The sequence below is a fragment of the Drosophila nasuta genome, chromosome 2R (genome assembly GCF_023558535.2).
Source record: "Drosophila nasuta strain 15112-1781.00 chromosome 2R, ASM2355853v1, whole genome shotgun sequence".
Classification (NCBI taxonomy): domain Eukaryota; kingdom Metazoa; phylum Arthropoda; class Insecta; order Diptera; family Drosophilidae; genus Drosophila; species Drosophila nasuta.
The window spans coordinates 24,690,560-24,708,969 of NC_083456.1; the positions used below are offsets into that span (position 1 = coordinate 24,690,560).

The 18,410-nt window shown below is 40.8% G+C and overlaps 7 protein-coding genes across 8 annotated transcripts; 4 read left to right on the plus strand and 3 right to left on the minus strand.

Annotated features, from left to right (window-relative positions):
* Positions 1-5,697: 5,697 nt before the first annotated feature.
* On the minus strand, positions 5,698-6,597 carry LOC132785650 (cytochrome c oxidase subunit 7A, mitochondrial). Its single transcript, XM_060791847.1, has 3 exons — positions 6,444-6,597; positions 5,928-6,289; positions 5,698-5,859 (listed from the first exon to the last, which is right to left on the minus strand). The coding sequence occupies exons 1-2, from the start codon at positions 6,459-6,461 to the stop codon at positions 6,038-6,040; spliced, it is 270 nt and encodes an 89-aa protein (XP_060647830.1). The 5' UTR covers positions 6,462-6,597; the 3' UTR covers positions 5,698-5,859; positions 5,928-6,037.
* A 95-nt stretch (positions 6,598-6,692) lies between these two features.
* On the plus strand, positions 6,693-7,689 carry LOC132785649 (ADP-ribosylation factor-like protein 2). Its single transcript, XM_060791846.1, has 3 exons — positions 6,693-6,969; positions 7,028-7,382; positions 7,440-7,689. The coding sequence occupies exons 1-3, from the start codon at positions 6,905-6,907 to the stop codon at positions 7,572-7,574; spliced, it is 555 nt and encodes a 184-aa protein (XP_060647829.1). The 5' UTR covers positions 6,693-6,904; the 3' UTR covers positions 7,575-7,689.
* LOC132785648 (uncharacterized protein F21D5.5) lies at positions 7,655-9,310 on the minus strand. The gene has a single exon (XM_060791845.1). It carries the CDS (start codon positions 9,230-9,232, stop codon positions 7,655-7,657), a length of 1,578 nt encoding a protein of 525 aa, XP_060647828.1. The 5' UTR covers positions 9,233-9,310.
* A 327-nt stretch (positions 9,311-9,637) lies between these two features.
* Positions 9,638-10,241, plus strand: LOC132787617 (cytochrome c oxidase subunit 7A1, mitochondrial). Its single transcript, XM_060794784.1, has 2 exons — positions 9,638-9,776; positions 9,834-10,241. Exons 1-2 carry the CDS (start codon positions 9,747-9,749, stop codon positions 10,113-10,115), a joined length of 312 nt encoding a protein of 103 aa, XP_060650767.1. The 5' UTR covers positions 9,638-9,746; the 3' UTR covers positions 10,116-10,241.
* A 3-nt stretch (positions 10,242-10,244) lies between these two features.
* LOC132787612 (probable Dol-P-Man:Man(7)GlcNAc(2)-PP-Dol alpha-1,6-mannosyltransferase) lies at positions 10,245-12,646 on the minus strand. Of its 2 annotated transcripts, none has more exons than XM_060794777.1 (5): positions 12,388-12,646; positions 12,151-12,324; positions 11,938-12,091; positions 11,504-11,875; positions 10,245-11,446 (listed from the first exon to the last, which is right to left on the minus strand). In XM_060794777.1, the coding sequence occupies exons 1-5, from the start codon at positions 12,644-12,646 to the stop codon at positions 10,321-10,323; spliced, it is 2,085 nt and encodes a 694-aa protein (XP_060650760.1). In that variant the 3' UTR covers positions 10,245-10,320. The 2 variants fall into 2 exon arrangements, with proteins under 2 accessions (XP_060650760.1, XP_060650761.1); XM_060794778.1 differs by having other exon boundaries at positions 12,392-12,475.
* Positions 12,647-13,255: 609 nt separating this feature from the next.
* Positions 13,256-14,635, plus strand: LOC132787614 (26S proteasome regulatory subunit 6B). The gene is given in 3 exon segments (XM_060794781.1): positions 13,256-13,417; positions 13,419-13,797; positions 13,878-14,635. Coding segments are annotated over 3 exon segments (1,200 nt in total). The 5' UTR covers positions 13,256-13,270; the 3' UTR covers positions 14,552-14,635.
* Positions 14,636-14,723: 88 nt separating this feature from the next.
* Positions 14,724-18,394, plus strand: LOC132787610 (uncharacterized). Its single transcript, XM_060794776.1, has 5 exons — positions 14,724-14,997; positions 15,058-15,556; positions 15,609-16,706; positions 16,761-17,150; positions 17,211-18,394. The coding sequence occupies exons 1-5, from the start codon at positions 14,813-14,815 to the stop codon at positions 18,282-18,284; spliced, it is 3,246 nt and encodes a 1,081-aa protein (XP_060650759.1). The 5' UTR covers positions 14,724-14,812; the 3' UTR covers positions 18,285-18,394.
* The last annotated feature ends 16 nt before the right edge of the window (positions 18,395-18,410 follow it).

Below are 18,410 nucleotides of genomic sequence, written 5' to 3' on the forward strand. Positions count from 1 at the left end.
CATCAGCGAGTTGGACACACCTCCTTGAGCTCGCTATGTATCGCCTACCTGCGCATACCTTTTGTTTGTTGCGAATTCAACTCGTTACTCTCTCTCGCACGCATTCTGACGATCGCCATTGTGAACGTTTCTTTTGTGAATGTCTACGCAGTATTTAATTCTGTATTTAAGTTTCAAAAGGTTGGGGTATAGATGCAAAAAATTGTATTTATTTGAAACTTGCATACTTATTGAAACTGTATTTTAATGGTTGGGATGTAAATAATTAAAATTTTATTTATTTGAAACTTGCATACTTATTGAAACTGTATTTAAGCTTTAAAGGGTTGAAATTTAAATAATTAAAATTTTATTTATTTGAAACTTGCATACTTAATGAAACTTTGTATTGACTTATGCTTAATTCTATATTTGAAATTCTCATTTGAAAATGTCATCGTTTATTTTATTCTATAAATCAACATTGGTAGTTAACGTTATGCAAATTAATTATATAAATTATTATTATTATTTTATTGCAATTGGAGTGACTAAGGTCTTTCAGGCTAGAATTTTTTTAAAACTAGTTTTAGAAATAAGTAATTATTCTGTAATTTCACATTTTTTATTTGAGTTATTCCCAAAGATAATGATAATGGCAATTACATTAATTGAATATGATTGCATATTAAAAACCAACATTTTGAATAATCATATTATATTACATTTTCAAAGAGAAAAAAGCTAACAATAATCAAGGATGTGTTTTTTAGCGATATCTAAGAATACATTTATTTAAAAAATGTTTTTCAAAGTAATTAACATTTTGTTAGCTATAGAAACCTTCAAGGCTGGAACATTGATTTAAAAATATTTATATTATTATTTCTTTTAATATTTATTCAGTAAAGTGTATGTTGCGATATTTGATGACTTATATAAACACATGCATGTATATAATGCTAATAATTGAGCATATGCGAAAAGTCAAAGCCCCACATTTCGAAACTGTGGTGGATGCGAACCCAGATGGAGAGTTGGAGAGCAAATTATCTGCGTTTAACAAATTGGGTGACATGCTTTGAAGTTTTGCCGCGAGCAGCGACAAATGACAAGCATAACAAATGAATATTATGTGTTTTTCTTGTGCTGCTCAATCTCTGTCTTATTTTAGTGTTATTCAACATCCAACAAAAATAACATCGGCGACAAAATATGCACGACACTTAACAAAACAAAAGGCGCATCCGTGACAGAGACGCGAGTGGGATCGGGAATGGGAACAGGGAACGGGGAACGAAGGAACGAGAGAGGCTTCAAATGTCGTAAAGTGGGCAAAATGTGCTATAAAGTTGACACATTCGGCACAGAATCGAACCCAAGCTACGCATATGACATAACACCAAAAAAGGGTGTTAACACTGGACGGACGGAAGCGTCGAATTGTCTACGCCAAGCAGCCACTTAAGGTATAGTAAAGATGTCTAAGTGGTTACCGATGATGATGTTATGCAATGCACTTGAGTATTGGATGTCCTTGCTCCCTCGCGCTGGACATAAAACGGCTCAGCGCAATTGCAGTTGACGATGAATTATTGGAGTAAACTCGAGGCGGCTCACTTGAGAGGCAACGCACCGCAACTGTCACCTGATCCGAGAGGTTCGCACCCGTGCAACGTTGCTAACAAGCCAAAATGAAATGACCTGGAATAGTCGCAATATTGCGCGGTAGGTTGTTAGGACTCGATTTGGACACATGTTTCTACTTCGCTCGGTTTTCAGTTTCACAGGCTAAAAAACATCTTCATCGCTTGTCGGAGTAGCGGGAAATGGGAAGCGCATCTTTCACGCCGATTCGATTCTCTCTGTTGCCCATTCCCATTCCCATTCCCATTTCCATTTTCTCATTTCTATTCCCATTGTCTGGGGGCGTTATGGTTTATAAATTTCAAATATGCATTTCAGTATTTTTAAGAGTACTTTTCTCGGCATCACTGCGGATCTGTAGCGGCTTTTGTTTGTTTACCATAACACAAGCCCCAAATTCAATCATGGATGAATCCCAATATAAAATATAATGTTGTTGAATGTTGTGATGGATGCACTTCAATGAAATTATATTGAAAACATGTTACTACAATATGATCTGCGATGCATATTTAATTGCTATTCAGTCTGCATGATAAATTTCTTCTGGAATATTAGTTTCAAGATGCTCCTTGTTTCTTTATCATTGATGAAAAAGAATTGTATTTTTGACACACTATTTTATGTCAATGGAAAACTAATCAATTCGATTCTTAATTAAGTTTTTGTTTCACTAAAATGAAATTAGATTTTTAAATAAAAAACACATTTCTATCATACTCCATTCTTTAAAAAAATTAAAGTGCGAGGACTCAACTTTCGGAATCTTACCACCATAAAATTGAACTACATTTTACAAGTGAAGAAAAAAGTTAAAATTCTTAAAAGTTGATCCATTTTATCAACTTTCTTTATACCTTATGTTCAATTTGCAGATTTACTTATTGAAAGTATTTTGTAATTTCATACAGTGTTTATACTACTCTGCAAAATATTATTAATTTCATTTTGGGCAAGCAAAAAAAAAACAAAGATAGATATGAATATAACTTATATCGATACAGGAAGATCCATATTTTTTTTGTTTAAAAGATTTGGAAACAGACAGGCTAAGTGTTTTATTACATCGTCCTACCTTTTTTTTAGCTACCGGGTATAATCACTTAAACCTCCATTAATAATGTGCGCGCGTATTTGATGTTTTGTCGTAAATTATATTGATGGTGTTAATTAAAAACCTTCTTCGGCAGTTTACTTAGCTTAGCTCACAAGACTAAAGAGTCGGAAGCCAAAATGTGTCAGTGTCAGGGATTATTTTTTGGATTTTCAAAATTTGGATTGGGATTGGGGATGTGACGGACGCCCTCTAACCTGTGCCAGTGTGGCACGGCTTTGTGGTTTCAAACAATAATTAAAAGCAAATAAATCAACAGATTTGTTCATCGACTAATTGAAGCTCAAATAAATCAAAATTTAACTAAAAGCGTCGTTCAAGACCACCCAGAAATGCGGTAAAAATACAAAAAAAAACGAAAAAAAAAGTTGAGTTGTAATCGAAGTGTTAATAGGCCAAACGGGTTTCGGGTGTTGGACGATTTGTGTGTTGTGTGTTGCGTGATGTTGGACGTGTCTAGATCGATCGATACACGAATTTCGTTTGAAGGTTTTTAACTACTGTGCCCAGTTGTGTGCCCACCACCTCCGCCTTCGCCTCCCACAAAGAAAGAGCAATCTGACAAGAGACGAAACGTTGACGTTGTTCACTCAACGGCCGTTCATCTGAGAGTTGTCGAGATTTGCCGCAAACTGCTAAGATGGAGATGGAGACAAGGAGACGGTGACGGAAACACAGACGAAGACGGAGACAGAAGCAACAACAGCGGCAGCAACGGCGGCGGCAGCAGCGAGTTCGCTTCACGGCGGTTGCACTTGAATGCTTCAACGACATTCTGATTTGTGGTTGCGGCTGCTACTGCGACTGATGCGACAGACGGTTGCAGAGCATTGGCAACGGCAACGGCCTGGGTCTGGGTCTTTGGGCCTGGGCCTGGGCCCTAGGCATGGACCTGGACCTGAGCGCACGCCGTTTGCCCGGCAATATTTCACGTGAAACCAAAAAAAAAAGCACGAAAATAAAAATTAAAAAATATATCTGTGCCGTTGTAAAAACAAACAAAAGGTGAAAGTTTCACCGTCTTGCCATGGGCTCTATCTTTTGCTATTAGACTATTAGGATCGGGATCGAGATCGGTATCGGGGTCGCAATGGCGCTCTGCAACTATGCAGCTATCTCACTCGTGCACCCTTCATCAAAAGCGCGCCACAGTTAATTTCAATATGGCGTCGTTGCCGTTTCCGCATGGCGATGTTCAGATGCTGCTGCTGCTGATGCTGCTGCTGTTGATGCTGCCGTTGATAGACGCGCTTTAAATGCATAAAATTGCTGACTATAAATAACATTTAATGAAACACATTTTTCGATTCTTGATTCTACACGCTACTTCTTCCCGCCCTTTTTGAAATACTCTAGTCTTGGTTATTATAATTTTTTGATGAAGTTTGTTGTGATTGAAAGTTCGTTATATTATTCTCATCTTTAAATGAGAATCTCTTTATTATTCATATTAAAAAAAAGTTAAGTACTTACACATACAATTGATCTATTATCAATAAGAAAGATTGCGGATAACAAAAAAATAAAATAAATATGTACAAACAAAAGCAAATCTCACAATTAAAAATCAGCATCAAGTTGTCATTGAAAAGTTTTGTTTCTTTTAAAAGCGCGATTAAATCTTAAAAAGGTATTAAAACATTATTTCTTGAAGAATTCTCTAACTTCTTTATATCTTACCTTAACTTTTTAAGAGTATTTCATTATCAGCATGACTACAATGTTCTTTCCCTCTCTCATTCTTATTGTTTTTGGCAGCGTACAAGAATTGGAAGGCGAAAACATTTAGTTTCGCATCTTCTATGCATTTGGAGTTATTATTGCAATCTCACTGCGCTCACTCGTGTGGAACAACGAATTCCCGGCGCAGTTCTGTTCAGGCCGTAGTTGGTTGGCCTAATATACAGTAGCGGACCCATAATTGGAATAGCTTCTAGCACATTTTTCACAGTCTATGAAAATATAATAAGTTTGCGACAAGTGCACATAATTTCTATTGCACGCTGTGTGCATTTAATTAATTAAGCAAAAAATGGAAATAATTCTCGAATCTAGATTATGATTATTTTTCGTTTTTTTTTTTTGCGAAAGCGATCAAGCAATTCAGGGAATCCGTAGATGAGTACAATGTACTCCATTCCACACTCGGTTTTTTGGATTTTAGTTGTGGGTTCGAGCAAAGTACTTAAACCACCTACACAACAGCAAACATCCTCCTCCGTTTCAGAAATATGTTAAACGTAAACTTCTGTTCATTTTATGCGCTTCGCGTGCACATCCAAAAATGTAAATGGTCCGTAACGGCAAATGAAATAGCAAAATTGTTGTTCTTCGTCTTATTGCTCTCCCTCTTCAAATGGCTATATTAAGTGTGAGTGTTGCGTCTTCTTTGCAATTTTATTTCGTTTCTTGCATTTGTTTTTGTTTTTGTTATTTCAAATGCTTTAATTTTATTTAAGTGTTTATGGAGAAATAACTAATGAAAACGCCTTAAATTGCACATTTCGCTGCACTTCTCTGCTCCGCTGTCTTTTTGTGCTGCTCTTTTATTTTTTCTTATAGTTATTAATAAACACACACATACACACTTATGGATGTATTGCGTGTGTGTTAAAGCGCAGAATGATTCGCTCGATTTAAAATACATTTCCATGGCAAAGGCAACGCGCCGAGTTGCCGCCCTTTGATTTATAAAACGCGTTCGCTTCTCTCTCTTCTCATCCAATCCTCACCAATCTCGACACCAAAACATCCAAAACGGAACGACGCCAAAAATTCGTTTTGCTGCCGCTGTTTTGTTTATTTAATGTCAATGCAATTTATTTATTTTCCCTCGGGCCAAAGACAAAAAATATTCGGCAAATTTACATTGACAAATAAGCGACCATATGTTATGTACGATCTGATCCTTTGATTTGCCGCACGACTTGCAGAGTGCAGTTGAATAAAAGACAGCGTTGTGTAATCTTATAACTTTACAGCCAAGTTCTTATATTTCCACGATTGAAATGCTCATTTTGCGAATGTTCAGTTACACTTTTAACTTTAACTTAAGTTATGCTAACAAGCAACAGGAAACATTCTAGGACACACTAGGTTTTTTTTGCGGGTTCTCAGCTCTGCAAGGAATGCATATATTATATTAGTTAGGTATAATATTCAATAATAATCATTGATTTACACTCACACAATCAAAACATAGAAATATAAGGGATACTACGCTGCAAATTGGGGCCGGGGGCTGCTTTTGTTTTTGCTTAGCTTATAAAGGGATACGACTATAACGTTGCTGTTGCCTTACTCCTTCTTGGGCACACTGAGTTCCCAGAAGAGCTTGCCCATGCCACCAATGCCGACGAGAGCCAGCGCCATGGTGATGCGGTACAGCACATTGTCGACAGCGGATCCCTTCAAGAAGACGGGCTTGCCATCTTTCTTCTGGAAATGCTCCTGCACCTTGCGGATCTCAAAGTAACCCTTCTCGATCTGATCCTTGCTGGTGGCGGTGGCACGACGGGTGGTAGCAGTGCTGAAGCTGCGGACAACGGCCTGCGATAACAAAAAGCAAATGTGCGGTTAGTTTTGGGGACTCCAGCAACTTACGTAATTGAATGCATCATTATTATGCTTCCTGGAAAAGTAATATGGATAAATTATCCATACTACTTCCCGTAATGCATAAATGTCTGTTAACTGCACTTACTCTGGACAAGTTCATCATTTTGCCAAATAAATATTTTATTTTTAGTCGCTGAAATGCAAGAGTTCACAGGCTGAATCGAAAAATTCACGGGCCCCAGGTTATGACAGCTGTTTGACGTCTATGGAGAACGGCGTTGCCAACTTGTTACAAATATACCACACTTAAAACTTTGCGACAACAAAAAATTATTTAGAATTGAGAAAAGCAAGCATTTTTTAATTAAATATTCTTATTTCATTAAATTCAGTAATAAAAATGAATTTATATTCTTTGGCAATAAATCGATATCAAATACATCGATAGTGTCAAGCCTCCAAATTTGCTATTCACACAAAAGCGTTGGCGATATTCACAGTAAACATTTATTGTTATTTTATATTTGCCGCAGCTGGCTGTCAACCAACTGCTGTATTTACATTTATTTATTAGATTAAGGAGTCAAGAAATAGTTAAGCTGCATAATGGGCTTTCTAACAGTATTGAAAAAGATGCGTCAAAAGGAAAAAGAGATGCGTATACTCTTACTGTAAGTTTGTTTGGTTGTCAATTGTCAAATGTGATTCATGCTCTTGTTTTTTTTTTAGTGGCCTGGACAATGCAGGCAAAACAACGATTCTAAAGCGCTTTAACGGCGAACCCATAGACACAATCTCACCCACTCTGGGCTTTAACATTAAGACACTGGAACACAATGGCTACACACTCAATATGTGGGACGTGGGCGGCCAGAAATCATTGCGATCCTATTGGCGCAACTACTTTGAGTGCACAGATGGTTTAGTTTGGGTTGTGGACAGTGCAGATCGAATGCGTCTAGAGAGTTGTAAACAGGAACTGCAAGTACTATTGCAGGAGGAGCGCTTGGCCGGGGCTACATTGTTAGTACTGTGCAATAAACAGGATTTGCCCGGCGCCTTAAATTCCACAGAAATCAAAGAGGTGATCTTAAATTATAGGAGAAATTTTAAACATTTATTAACTTCTTATGGCTTACAGATATTGTGTTTAGATGACATCACAACGCATCATTGGCTAGTCGCTGGAGTAAGCGCTGTCACAGGCGAAAAACTGCTGAGTTCCATGGATTGGCTAATCGATGATATTGCCAAGCGAATATTTACCCTAGATTAGATTTGCGTACTTCCCCAGCATATATATTCTATACATCTACAGAAGCAAGGCCTAGCACATTAACAGGATTAACTTAAAGTTTACTTTTCAAGCAAATACATTTTGTATAACTTAGCATCCTTTTCGTTTGCGAACTGTGGCTTAAAGTTAACTTTGTGGACAGCAGTGAAGCCTTCATCTAGGCTAGGCGTTTGATACTTTTTCTTCATCATGTTGAAGACCATGTCGTTGATGGACGAGTGACCAGTGTCCTGCAGCTCTCGGAAAACAATATTATGCTTCGCCTGCGTCGGCGTCACATTCATTACGAAGCAACGGCAAGGGATTTTGGTTTCTTGCGCTAGCGCTACAAATTTCTTACGCGATGCCGCATCCACATTGGTATTGTCCACCACACACGACTTTCCTGATTTTAGGGCACGCTGGCAGGCTGTTAGACAAGCTTGGGTGCTGCCCAAAGTGTCAGCATTGGCAATCACATAACCTTTAGTAGCCAGCACGTCGGCACAAAAGTGACTCTTTCCCGAACCCGGCAATCCAACCACAATAATCATTTCGCATTTTTTCGTGTCAAATTCCACATCATTTGGCTCAAACTGAGGGATGTCGACGTGAACGGTGCTGGGCTCAAAATCAGGCTTGTTCCATTCTTCTATGCGCCTGTTGAGAAAATGAACCTCGGGCGTGTAGAAAGATAGGCCAATGTTGGCAGCAAACAGGCGATCAGCCAGCGAATGATCCTTTCGTTGCTTCGTGACGCCTTTGCCGGTTTCCGGCCGACCAGCAGCATCGCCTACGAAGAAACAACGCTCTTCCTTCACAGCAACATTGTCGTTCATTTCCTGTTTTAAGTGCTCCCACATGCCAGGCAACGGTTTGCGATAATACCCATTGCCTATGGCTACGAAGACCTGAATAGGCACATTCAACTTCTTAACTATATTCTTGACTTTCACTTTGAACTCATCCAGATTAACTGTACCGCGTGCAATGCCCGCTTGATTTGTAAAGAAGCAAATTTTGAAGCCATCCTTATGCAGTCGCTGCAGTTTCTCGGGCACTTCAGGGTAGATGATTTTCCAGTCGTCCGTGTTCTTGGGGAATACTTTGCCGGACTTAGTAGTGATAATGGTGCCGTCCATGTCGTAGCCGGCAATTTTGTTTGATGCCCTTAAGCCGGCGCTACTAAAGATTACCAATTTGCCATTGGCCACTGAATCCCAGTGCTCTTGATCACTGGCAATTGGAAGGCTGCTCTCCATGTCCACGTCTGTGCTATTCTCTTGTTCTTCGTTTGGGGCTGGTTTGAAGTGCACTTCATATGGATGTCGGCCGTAAACAATTTCTATAAGATCACCATGCTTCAGTTCACGTTCCGTGTCTTGCATCGCCATGACACCGTTGATACCGCAAGGGTTGATACCTAACACTTTAAGCTGTATACTTCCGTATTGCAGATTAACTTGCAGCTGTAGTTGTCGCTTCGAGCAGCGGGAATCTCTGATGCCGGTTTCCTTGCTGCGTCCAATAATATTCTCACCGTTCGTCAATTGTATGGCACTGTGCTCGGCCTCCACGGGCCTCAATGTGCAGATCCGCGATATAGCCTCTTTACTAGATTTGGCCGCTGAGCGATTGAGGTACTTTGCCAAGGACATACTCAATAAATATTTAAATAATCAATAAACAACAAAGAAGAAACAACTGATTCAAAACTGATGAATGTGCAGCGTGACCGCAAGTAATATTTTTAAATATACTACATTACAAAAATATACCAATTGCGCAATTCGCATTTGTACCTATCGAGATGGCTGTTTGCTTATCGGTTTTGTAACAAAACTTTTGTTTTCATGACTACTATTGGAAAAAAATGCAGTTCAATTTCAATATCAATCGTGTAGTATATGTCCATTTAATAACAATTATGCATGAAATGCATAATAACCGTTACAATAATTCGAAATGTATTCTCTTGATTCTTATTGGACAAATGAATTTATCGCAATCAAAGCTTATCGAATTTGAAAATATGAAAATAATGGCAGTTATGGTTTTAAATATCATTTTATTCTTCAACTCGGCAGGCTGTAAACGTAGTTTATTCATTCTAAAAACTTTTTGCTACTAGAACACTATAAATTTTCTTCTGCTGAAAATTTATACTATAAAATGCAGAGGACTTTGATTTCCAAATTCTGTGTAAGCACTGCAATCAATTGATTTATTCTCGTTAATAATTCGATTCCCTTTTTGTAGCCACTACTGTGCGACATTAGTCGATGCGGCAGTATAGCTTCTCCAATGCTGGTTGCGTCCCGTTCGTTTCAGGCGTCTCCACATCTAAAGCAACAGATGGCACCTGGAAAATTAACTCCTAAGATGGCCAAGTTGCAAAAGAAATTCCAGACGGACAATGGCACCCCAGTGTTCTTAAAAGGAGGTGTTGCGGATGGCGTCCTCTACAGATTTACACTTTTTCTTTGTGTGCTGGGTACCATTGGCGATGTATGGCTTTGGCTTGGCTATATAATCGCCTAGAGAATTCATTATGGTTGAATGACATTTAATACAAGTTTACGAAGTTAAACGTGTTTTTTTGTTTTAACATATCATTTATGCAGCATTTCATTCATCATACACACAATAAATACGACATTAGCATGATATTGTCTTTGGGATAATTTTATTTCAAAAAACTTTAAAAAATACATTTTATATTTTTGGGAGCAAAGTCAAAAGGGTATCATTGGGGTTTTATGCTCTCTTCGTCCATTTTATCTATGACCTGTTTTAGGCAGTCCTTTGTCGATGTCTTTTCCAGGTCGCAAACACGAGTCAGATCCATAGTGGCAATCTGCTCGATCATCTCCTTAATTTTCTCCTGCTTAATGATGGATTTCACAGATTGACGGATGCCAGTCCGTTGCCCAGCATTCGGTTTATGCTGTTCGGCCGAATCGTTTTCGATGTGTCGCCCTTTGGCTCTGAAGTGCTGTTCGATAATCTTTCGTAATTTCAGTTTGGTTGCGGCACGGGATTTGTGAGTTGTTTGCTTGAGAGCAAGATTGCGCAATTCCTGGAAATTTATTTCCTTAGCCACTTCTATTGGATCTGCGTTAACTTCCAAAGAAAATTCTTCCACAGTGGCAACTATGCCATCGTCATCGTCAATCTCCAACTCCTGCTGTGGTTCAACACTGGATACTTGCTCAGAAGGTTCAATTGAATCTGCTGCGGTGTCCAGCTTAGATTTCTCTTGCAATACTGGCTCTAAATCTATTTCTTCTACTGCCTCTACTATTTCCACTTTAGATTTGTCCTTCTTCCGCTTAGGTTTCGTATTATCTTTTATAGTTTTATCTTTTGACTTCTTCTTTTCATTCATAGCCTTAAAACGTTTCTTAAGAATTCCAATGCATGGTTTTGTCTTGATGCGCACCGGAAACAGAGAATTGTACTGAATCCCAATGCTATTAAAGCAATCCACAAATTCCATGGTGTCAAAATCATCCTGCAACGCTGTCCACAATTCTGTGTTATGCTTATTCTTCGCCTCTACCAACAGGTGGCTGTATCTCGCCATCTCTGCTTGAGTATAGTTCATTGTCTCATCCTTGCTGTAGATCCAATCACTATGGATTTCCATGAAACGCGATACGCCGCTTTGGGCAGCCAAATTTGCAATGTGCACCGAAACATTTGGATTGCTGGCCTCCAAACGATGAAGTCGCGACAGCGCTGCACCACCCGGATAATTTGTGCCCGAAACGACAAGAAGAAAGATGGTAATAAGCACATTGAGCAGCAAATGGGAAGCAGCGATTAGAGCCACAAAACTATGCCATGCAGACTTGGCGCTGTTAATCCACCTGACAAAAATAAGACACGATTAGATATATTAAATCACTCCAGAGCTATTGACTTACATGCGGTGGCAAGCGCAGGCTGATGCTATGTTGAGAACCGGAAACACGTAGATTATAAAGCGCAGCTCCTTGTGGGGCAATAAAGAGTAGAGTAGCACAAATCCCAGTGCCGACAACGCAAGCGGTCGTATGCGTGGTTCCAAATAAATGCCAATGGGCACAAAAGCCAAAGAAACGCCCATAGCACGTGGCAAAGCGGAGTAAAAGTACCAAAGCAGCGGTGAGGTGCCCCAGTTGGAGCTCTTATTGAGTATAGTGTTGTACCATAACACCTCGCCCTCGGGCCAAAGCAGACGGCGCCAAAAGAATGAATCTACCAAGACCGTAGCTGTCAAAATCCCGACGCCAGCGGGCACAGCAATCTTCAGTAAGCTGTAAGGGGAAATTATTTTAATGAGTGATCAATCATGGCTTGGGATCGTTGTTTAACACACCCATCAATGGATAACTTCTGTTGCACCAGATCGAAGGCAAGAAGCAGGCCTAAAAACAGTGCCAATTCTGAGCGAAAAACAATGATCGCGATGCCCGAGCAAATGATGAAAGGTTTGTACTGGCCACGCATCCAACATGCCAAAGCATAGAGCACTGCAAGCAGAGTGCATATTAATAAATGGATATTATGCATAAAATCAACGAAAGCTTACCTAGTGGCAATGCAAAGATGTTGGGCAGAGGGCGTGTCATGTAAAAAATGAAATGGAATTGCGTTATGGTGATAGCCGTGAACCATAAACGCACCTCAATGCCATAGATCTTGGTCACCGCTTGACGCAAATTGTGCCAGGCAATAGAAATAGCGCCAGCCAAGACAAGACGAACTATAAATTAAAATATATTTACATTAGTAGTGCTCAGCCGTTAGATTTTCAGTATTATTTTACCTACATATTGTGCCCAGAATTTATTTATGCTCAATGTCTCAAAGAGGAGTACAAAAGGAGCTGACAACATGGAGACAATTAGTGGTCCAATGAAAGTGCGTGGCACAACACCGGGATACTCATGATGATCGTAGGCCGTAAAATTGTTGCGCAGATATAAGATATCATGCATGGCCTGCAGGTTGAAACTCTCCTCGACCTTGGTGAACGGCGTATATACGAGATGAGCCGCCGCCGTCAGGAAGATGAGTGCATCCATTTTAGCAAGCAAATCAATCGTATTTGTGGCTTATTACATAATGGTCAGCATATTTGTGTCACCAAATGCTACGGTTTTTGGCCAATTCACATATATATCCGCATATATCTATGCATATATTCCACAGGTGACGTATTTTCTATCACCCAATATTAACCCGGCCGGCTTTTACTCGATTTATTCTTTTATTTTACTTTTATTTATTGCTTGCACATTGCCCAGACTTTAACGCTAGTTTTGGCGTAGCGTGTGTGAGCAGTTTTACTTTGGAATACAATTTACAATTCCAAAATAAAATCGAAAGTTGTTTTAAAAATAGAACGATTTTTCCACGTTGAGCAAAACACGAACAACAAAAAACACAACAGAAAACATTAACAGCTGTTCGTGAGTCACGAAGCTTATCGATAATAGGTCCAGTCACTGCGTTGCTGTTAACTACTGTAGTGTGACCGCTCTTAAGCGCGTGGTTTAAATACCACTTTTTGTTTTTTCAATTTGCGGTCACTTTGCGCTGTTTTCTTCCTGTTAGGCAAATTTGAAAGTTCAAGTCATTCTCCTGCTCTCCGTCTGTCTCTATTTTTCACTGTCGGAAATTAAAAATTCTAAACATTTTTTTGAAAAATGGGTTTATTTAGAGAACTCTCTATGGATAACAATGAATATCTTTTGGACGAGGCGGATGCCTATGTGCGTTACAAGCGCTTACAACTTCAGCTGGAATTGCTGCAAGTGCAGGAAGACTACATTAAAGAGGAACAGCGTAATTTGAAAAAAGGAATATTTGCACGCTCAAGAAGAGGTGAAACGTGCCAAAGCTGTGCCCCTGGTTATTGGACAATTCCTAGAGGCTGTTGATCAGAACACAGGTATTGTTGCCTCCACCACAGGCTCCAATTATTATGTGCGCGTCTTGTCCACAATTGATCGGGAGCAATTGAAGCCATCAGCTTCGGTGGCCTTGCATAAGCAGAGCAACTGCTTGGTGGACTTGGTGCCACCAGAGGCCGATAGCACAATTGCTATGCTGACTGCCGAAGAGAAGCCAGATGTAAGTTATGCGGACATCGGAGGACTCGATATGCAAAAGCAGGAAATTCGAGAGGCTGTGGAATTACCTTTAACGCATGCTCATTTGTACAAGCAGATTGGTAAGTTTCAAATTACTCCTATGTAATAAATAAAGAATTAGTTGTATTGGTAGAAATTTAATAATTATTTATATCATTAGGCATTGATCCACCACGTGGCGTGCTGCTCTACGGGCCACCAGGTTGTGGGAAGACAATGTTGGCCAAGGCAGTGGCTAATCAAACCACCGCCGCCTTTATACGCGTTGTGGGCTCAGAGTTTGTACAGAAATATTTGGGCGAGGGACCGCGAATGGTGCGTGATCTCTTCCGTCTGGCCAAACAAAATGCACCGTCGGTCATCTTCATTGATGAAATTGATGCCATCGCTACCAAGCGTTTTGATGCTCAAACTGGTGCTGATCGTGAGGTGCAACGCATTCTGCTAGAGCTGCTGAATCAAATGGATGGCTTCGATGAAACCACCAATATTAAGGTCATCATGGCTACCAATCGTGCTGACACTTTGGATCCCGCTTTATTGCGTCCTGGTCGCTTAGATCGCAAGATTGAATTCCCATTACCGGATCGACGTCAGAAACGTTTAGTGTTCAGCACTATAACTGCGAAAATGAATCTAGCTGAGGATGTGGATCTGGAAGAGTTTATAGCGCGACCAGACAAAATTTCCAATGCTGACATCAACGCCATTTGCCAGGAGGCGGGCATGCATGCTGTGCGCGAGAATCGTTACATAGCGCATTCCAAGGACTTCGAGAAAGGGTACAAGACTAGCGTGCGCAAGGACGATGTACAGCACGAATTTTACAACTAAATATGTATGACGTAATCAGTAATTAATAATTATAAGCTTGTATTTTTATTAGCAATTAAGAATAATATTCGAAATGCAACGTCAGTTAGTGTAACGTATTTTATTTGCCATTCACATCTTACGTAGACACATGTGAGGCTGACAGCTGCTCAAGCCAGCTGTTGCTCTAGACCGCCTAGCCGGTGTTTACAATTCACAAGTTGGGAGATTGTTTGTTGTTTTAAAATACTTTATTAGATTTTTGTGTTTTTTTTTTCAAAAATGACTTCTATAGAGGCGTATGTATTGCGCATTAGACCGGCGGTCGATGATTTCGTCAAGCAACCAAGCAAAACAACACTGGCAAAAGTCAAACAGGAAGTAACAGGATTTGATTTTTCACAAGCGCACATATTTCAAGCACAAATTGTTGTGCCGCTTGTGATAAAGCTGGATGAGCTTAAAGGGTAAGTTTGCATTCGCTGCACAAATGCACTTCAACTATAACTTTATTCATTTATTTGCAGTGAAAGCCAGGAGCTGCGCACTAGCTTGCTTGACGTAGTGCGTCATATCGTTTCTCAGCTGTATCTAGCAGATGAACGCGGCCTTCGCTCTATACTCATGGCTGCTTTGTTGCAGCTGCGGGATCCTGGCGGTGCCAAAATGCTGCCTAATCTCTCGGAGGAAATTAAATTGGCAGCTGTGCTCTGCATGTCGGAAGCACTGCGACGCTCTCCAGGCGATGTACTTGAGATGTTTTACACCAAAGACAAGATGTTGGTAATTGGTCAAGTGCTGCTCACGCTAGTGGCTCTTATACAACAGGAAAAGTATCGCAAGTTGGTCATTGCATCGCTTGATTGCCTTATGGTCCTGTTTGGTGTGCAAGAAGGTGTCCTGGAGGCGGATTATGTGCTACGCCATCAAATTGCCAATACCATCTTTATCTATCTGCCCAAAGTTGTAACAGTGCTCTTTGTGACTGCAAAGGGCGATGACAAAATGGGTCAAACCATCAAATCAGTAAGTGAATCATTGCCATAAACTTCATTTATTAATATAACTATATTTCCAGATGGCTGTAAAAGCCTTGGGTCGCATAATATGCATTATGTTTGAAGAAACGGATAAAATTGGGGGTGGCCGTTATGGTCTGGATGCATTTCGATTGCTGTTTGATAATGCCAGTAAGGAGCAGTCGAGTGATCTAAATTTGTTCGCAAGCAAACGCAGCACACAAGAGGAGAACGATGAGCGACTGAGGCAGCTCCAAGCAAACCCACGTTCCGCAGACTGGATGACAGCCTCCATGAAACACATGACGCCCATTTTCGCCGAAACCAGCATACTGAGAGCACATGATAGCATCGAAGTGCGCAAAGCATACGCTGAAATGTGTTGTCTACTGCTTCAGAATTGTGGCAGCAATCTGCAGAAGAACTTCCTCCACCTTCTAGAGAGCACTTTGGCTTTGTCTGAGGATGAGGACCAACAAATTGCACAACTGTGTCAAACGACACTGCGTCAGCTGCAGGACCAACAACGTTATTCAAGCATCTTTGACGAAAATGCCGAATTGCTGCTTGATACGCATCTGCACAGACTACCACGCATTCTACATCGTTGCGATGACAACGAACAGTTTGCCGAGCTGCTATTCCTTAAAGGTTGCCTCCACAATCTCAGCGCCGACAAGTTGCAACTGCTGATGCTGGTGCCCAAGAACTTGGCGCTGTTTGTCATGTGCCTACTGTCCGCCCTGGATCAGAGTCTGTCACGTCAGCTGCTCAACGAAGAGTATTCGTTGCGCAAAGTCGTTGAGGGCAGCACCAGAGAGTTGGCTTCACAACTCACTCAACTGCCTTGGCGCCAGTTCAAATATCTTAGCTCGAAGCGTTGCGTGGATGCCCTTTACGACATTGGAGCGCTTCTGGGCAGCGAACCTGCTTTGTATCATTTAATCTTTGACTTTTGCCAAGACTTGATCATACAACACAGTCCGTCTATGAATGAGGCTATATTATTGATCACGCTTATGATAACGCCACAGCAACGAACTGAGCGTAGCAGTCGCTTAAAGTTGGCCCAACTTTTCGTAGATCAGCTGCTCGCAGATGAGCACTGGCAGTTGGCGTTGCAACCAGACGCAGCTTGGCGTCTTAAACCCGATAAGGTAGGTACTAAGTTTACCGACATGTTCTGTAACTAATATTCTTTATTTTTGCAGCCCACATCTTGGTGGCAGGATCATACACCTGGTATGTACTCGGCTGCTTTGGAGGTGCGCACTCAGGATTGTGATTCGGACGATGAGAGCGAACCGCTCAGCAGTCGCGTCAGCATTTCAGATGCTCAATTTAATGTGCTGCATACCTGCATTGTGCTCGATGCCTTGGGTCATTGTGCCAGCTTTATTGGCGACACCTTCGATCGTCACATTTTTCGCAGCTTGCATAGAGTGCTTTTAAAGTTGGCCAGCAGCAATACAATTGTGCATCAAGCTGCCACATTTGCCTTTGTGTCCATCCAGCGTGCATTGAAGTATGCTCAACCATCGCATTTCATTGAGTGCTCCACGGACTACATCACATTCCATCTTAACACTCTGCTGAAGAAGGCAAGTTAAAGTTGTTAGCTGTCTACACTTAGTAGTAATTTTTGTATTGTACTTTTATAGTCGCCAGAGAGCAACGCCGCCGTGGATATTCTCAGCGTAGTGCTGCAGTATAGCACGCGTGGCAATGTGCCACACTTGGATAGCATATTCCAGACAATCTGTGAAGAGTGCGCCAATTCGCATCAATCCGATAACATTTACTCATATCTGCGCGTCTTCAATGCCTTTCTGCGTCACGTCACCAGTTGGCAAAGTGAAACAGTGCAGCAAGTTGACGACATTCAAATGCAAGTGGAGGATGAGGAACATCATATTTTAAACACTTGGCTAAATGTTCTCAATAAGGTAACGATTGATGAACCCATTGATTTGAATAGTGCGCCCAAGGAAGAACCGGATGTCACTATGCCGCCCGAAGGCGACGAAGAGGATCCCTCAACAACAGAGCCTTCGAAACCGGAGCTACCGCGTCATATTGCCATGACTAAAGAGATATTAAGTCAGGTGATTAAGTTCTTATCAAACGCCGAGCAGACGCAACAAATTCTGGCACTGGAATGCCTGGCTACTGGAGTGCCACTGCTCGCGGACTATGAGAACGAGTTCTTGCCGTTGGTGCATCTAATTTGGCAGCCACTGGTTGAGAAATTTCGCCAGAAAGATGCTCTTGTGTTGAGTCGATGTTTCAGTCTTCTGCACATACTCGGTTTGCATGCTAAGGATTTTATTTTGAAGCGTAGTCTTAGTGATGTAGTGCCACAACTGCGGGAATTCCTTAAGGCAGCCAGCGTACACAGCATCGCAGAGAAATCTCTAGCTCCAACGCAAGAATACAAATTGCAGCTGAAGCTATTGCAACATTTACCGGCATTCATACGAAGCTTGCAGATTGATGGAAAACATTTGCATGACCTGCTCAGCATTGTGGCCTTGTATTTGTCACAGGCACAACCCAAGGAAATGCAGCAACTTGCTGCAGAAGTTTTCCACAAACTATTTGACTACAACGGACCATTTGTGTATGTGACGCTGTTGCAGCGCGCTCATCTCAAGGATTACAAGACAAATGTGAATGACATATTTGATGTCATAGGATTAAGTTTAGCCAAACAAGTCGATGTTGATCTTAACTAATTAAATAAAAAAGAAATCAATTTTAATTATTACACAATTGCTCTATTCTGCATTCCATTCAAATAGTTTAATATTACAGAATTTAATGCTAAATGTCTTTTGTGATGCATTGAATTTGAATTGAAA

Bases quoted from the DNA above. Each gene is read 5' to 3' on its own strand.
- LOC132785648 (XM_060791845.1), bottom strand. From the start codon at position 9,232: ATGTCCTTGGCAAAGTACCTCAATCGCTCAGCGGCCAAATCTAGTAAA.
- LOC132787617 (XM_060794784.1), top strand. From the start codon at position 9,747: ATGCAGAGGACTTTGATTTCCAAATTCTGT. The intron at 9,777-9,833 runs GTAAGCACTGCA...CCCTTTTTGTAG, and splicing joins CTTTGATTTCCAAATTCTGT to CCACTACTGTGCGACATTAG.
- LOC132787612 (XM_060794777.1), bottom strand. From the start codon at position 12,646: ATGGATGCACTCATCTTCCTGACGGCGGCGGCTCATCTCGTATATACG. The intron at 12,325-12,387 runs GTAAAATAATAC...TTTAATTTATAG, and splicing joins ATTCTGGGCACAATATGTAG to TTCGTCTTGTCTTGGCTGGC. The intron at 11,447-11,503 runs GTAAGTCAATAG...TATTTTTGTCAG, and splicing joins GCCTGCGCTTGCCACCGCAT to GTGGATTAACAGCGCCAAGT.
- LOC132785649 (XM_060791846.1), top strand. From the start codon at position 6,905: ATGGGCTTTCTAACAGTATTGAAAAAGATGCGTCAAAAGGAAAAAGAG. The intron at 6,970-7,027 runs GTAAGTTTGTTT...TTTTTTTTTTAG, and splicing joins GAGATGCGTATACTCTTACT to TGGCCTGGACAATGCAGGCA. The intron at 7,383-7,439 runs GTGATCTTAAAT...TATGGCTTACAG, and splicing joins ATTCCACAGAAATCAAAGAG to ATATTGTGTTTAGATGACAT.
- LOC132787610 (XM_060794776.1), top strand. From the start codon at position 14,813: ATGACTTCTATAGAGGCGTATGTATTGCGCATTAGACCGGCGGTCGAT. The intron at 16,707-16,760 runs GTAGGTACTAAG...TTATTTTTGCAG, and splicing joins GGCGTCTTAAACCCGATAAG to CCCACATCTTGGTGGCAGGA. The intron at 17,151-17,210 runs GCAAGTTAAAGT...GTACTTTTATAG, and splicing joins TTAACACTCTGCTGAAGAAG to TCGCCAGAGAGCAACGCCGC.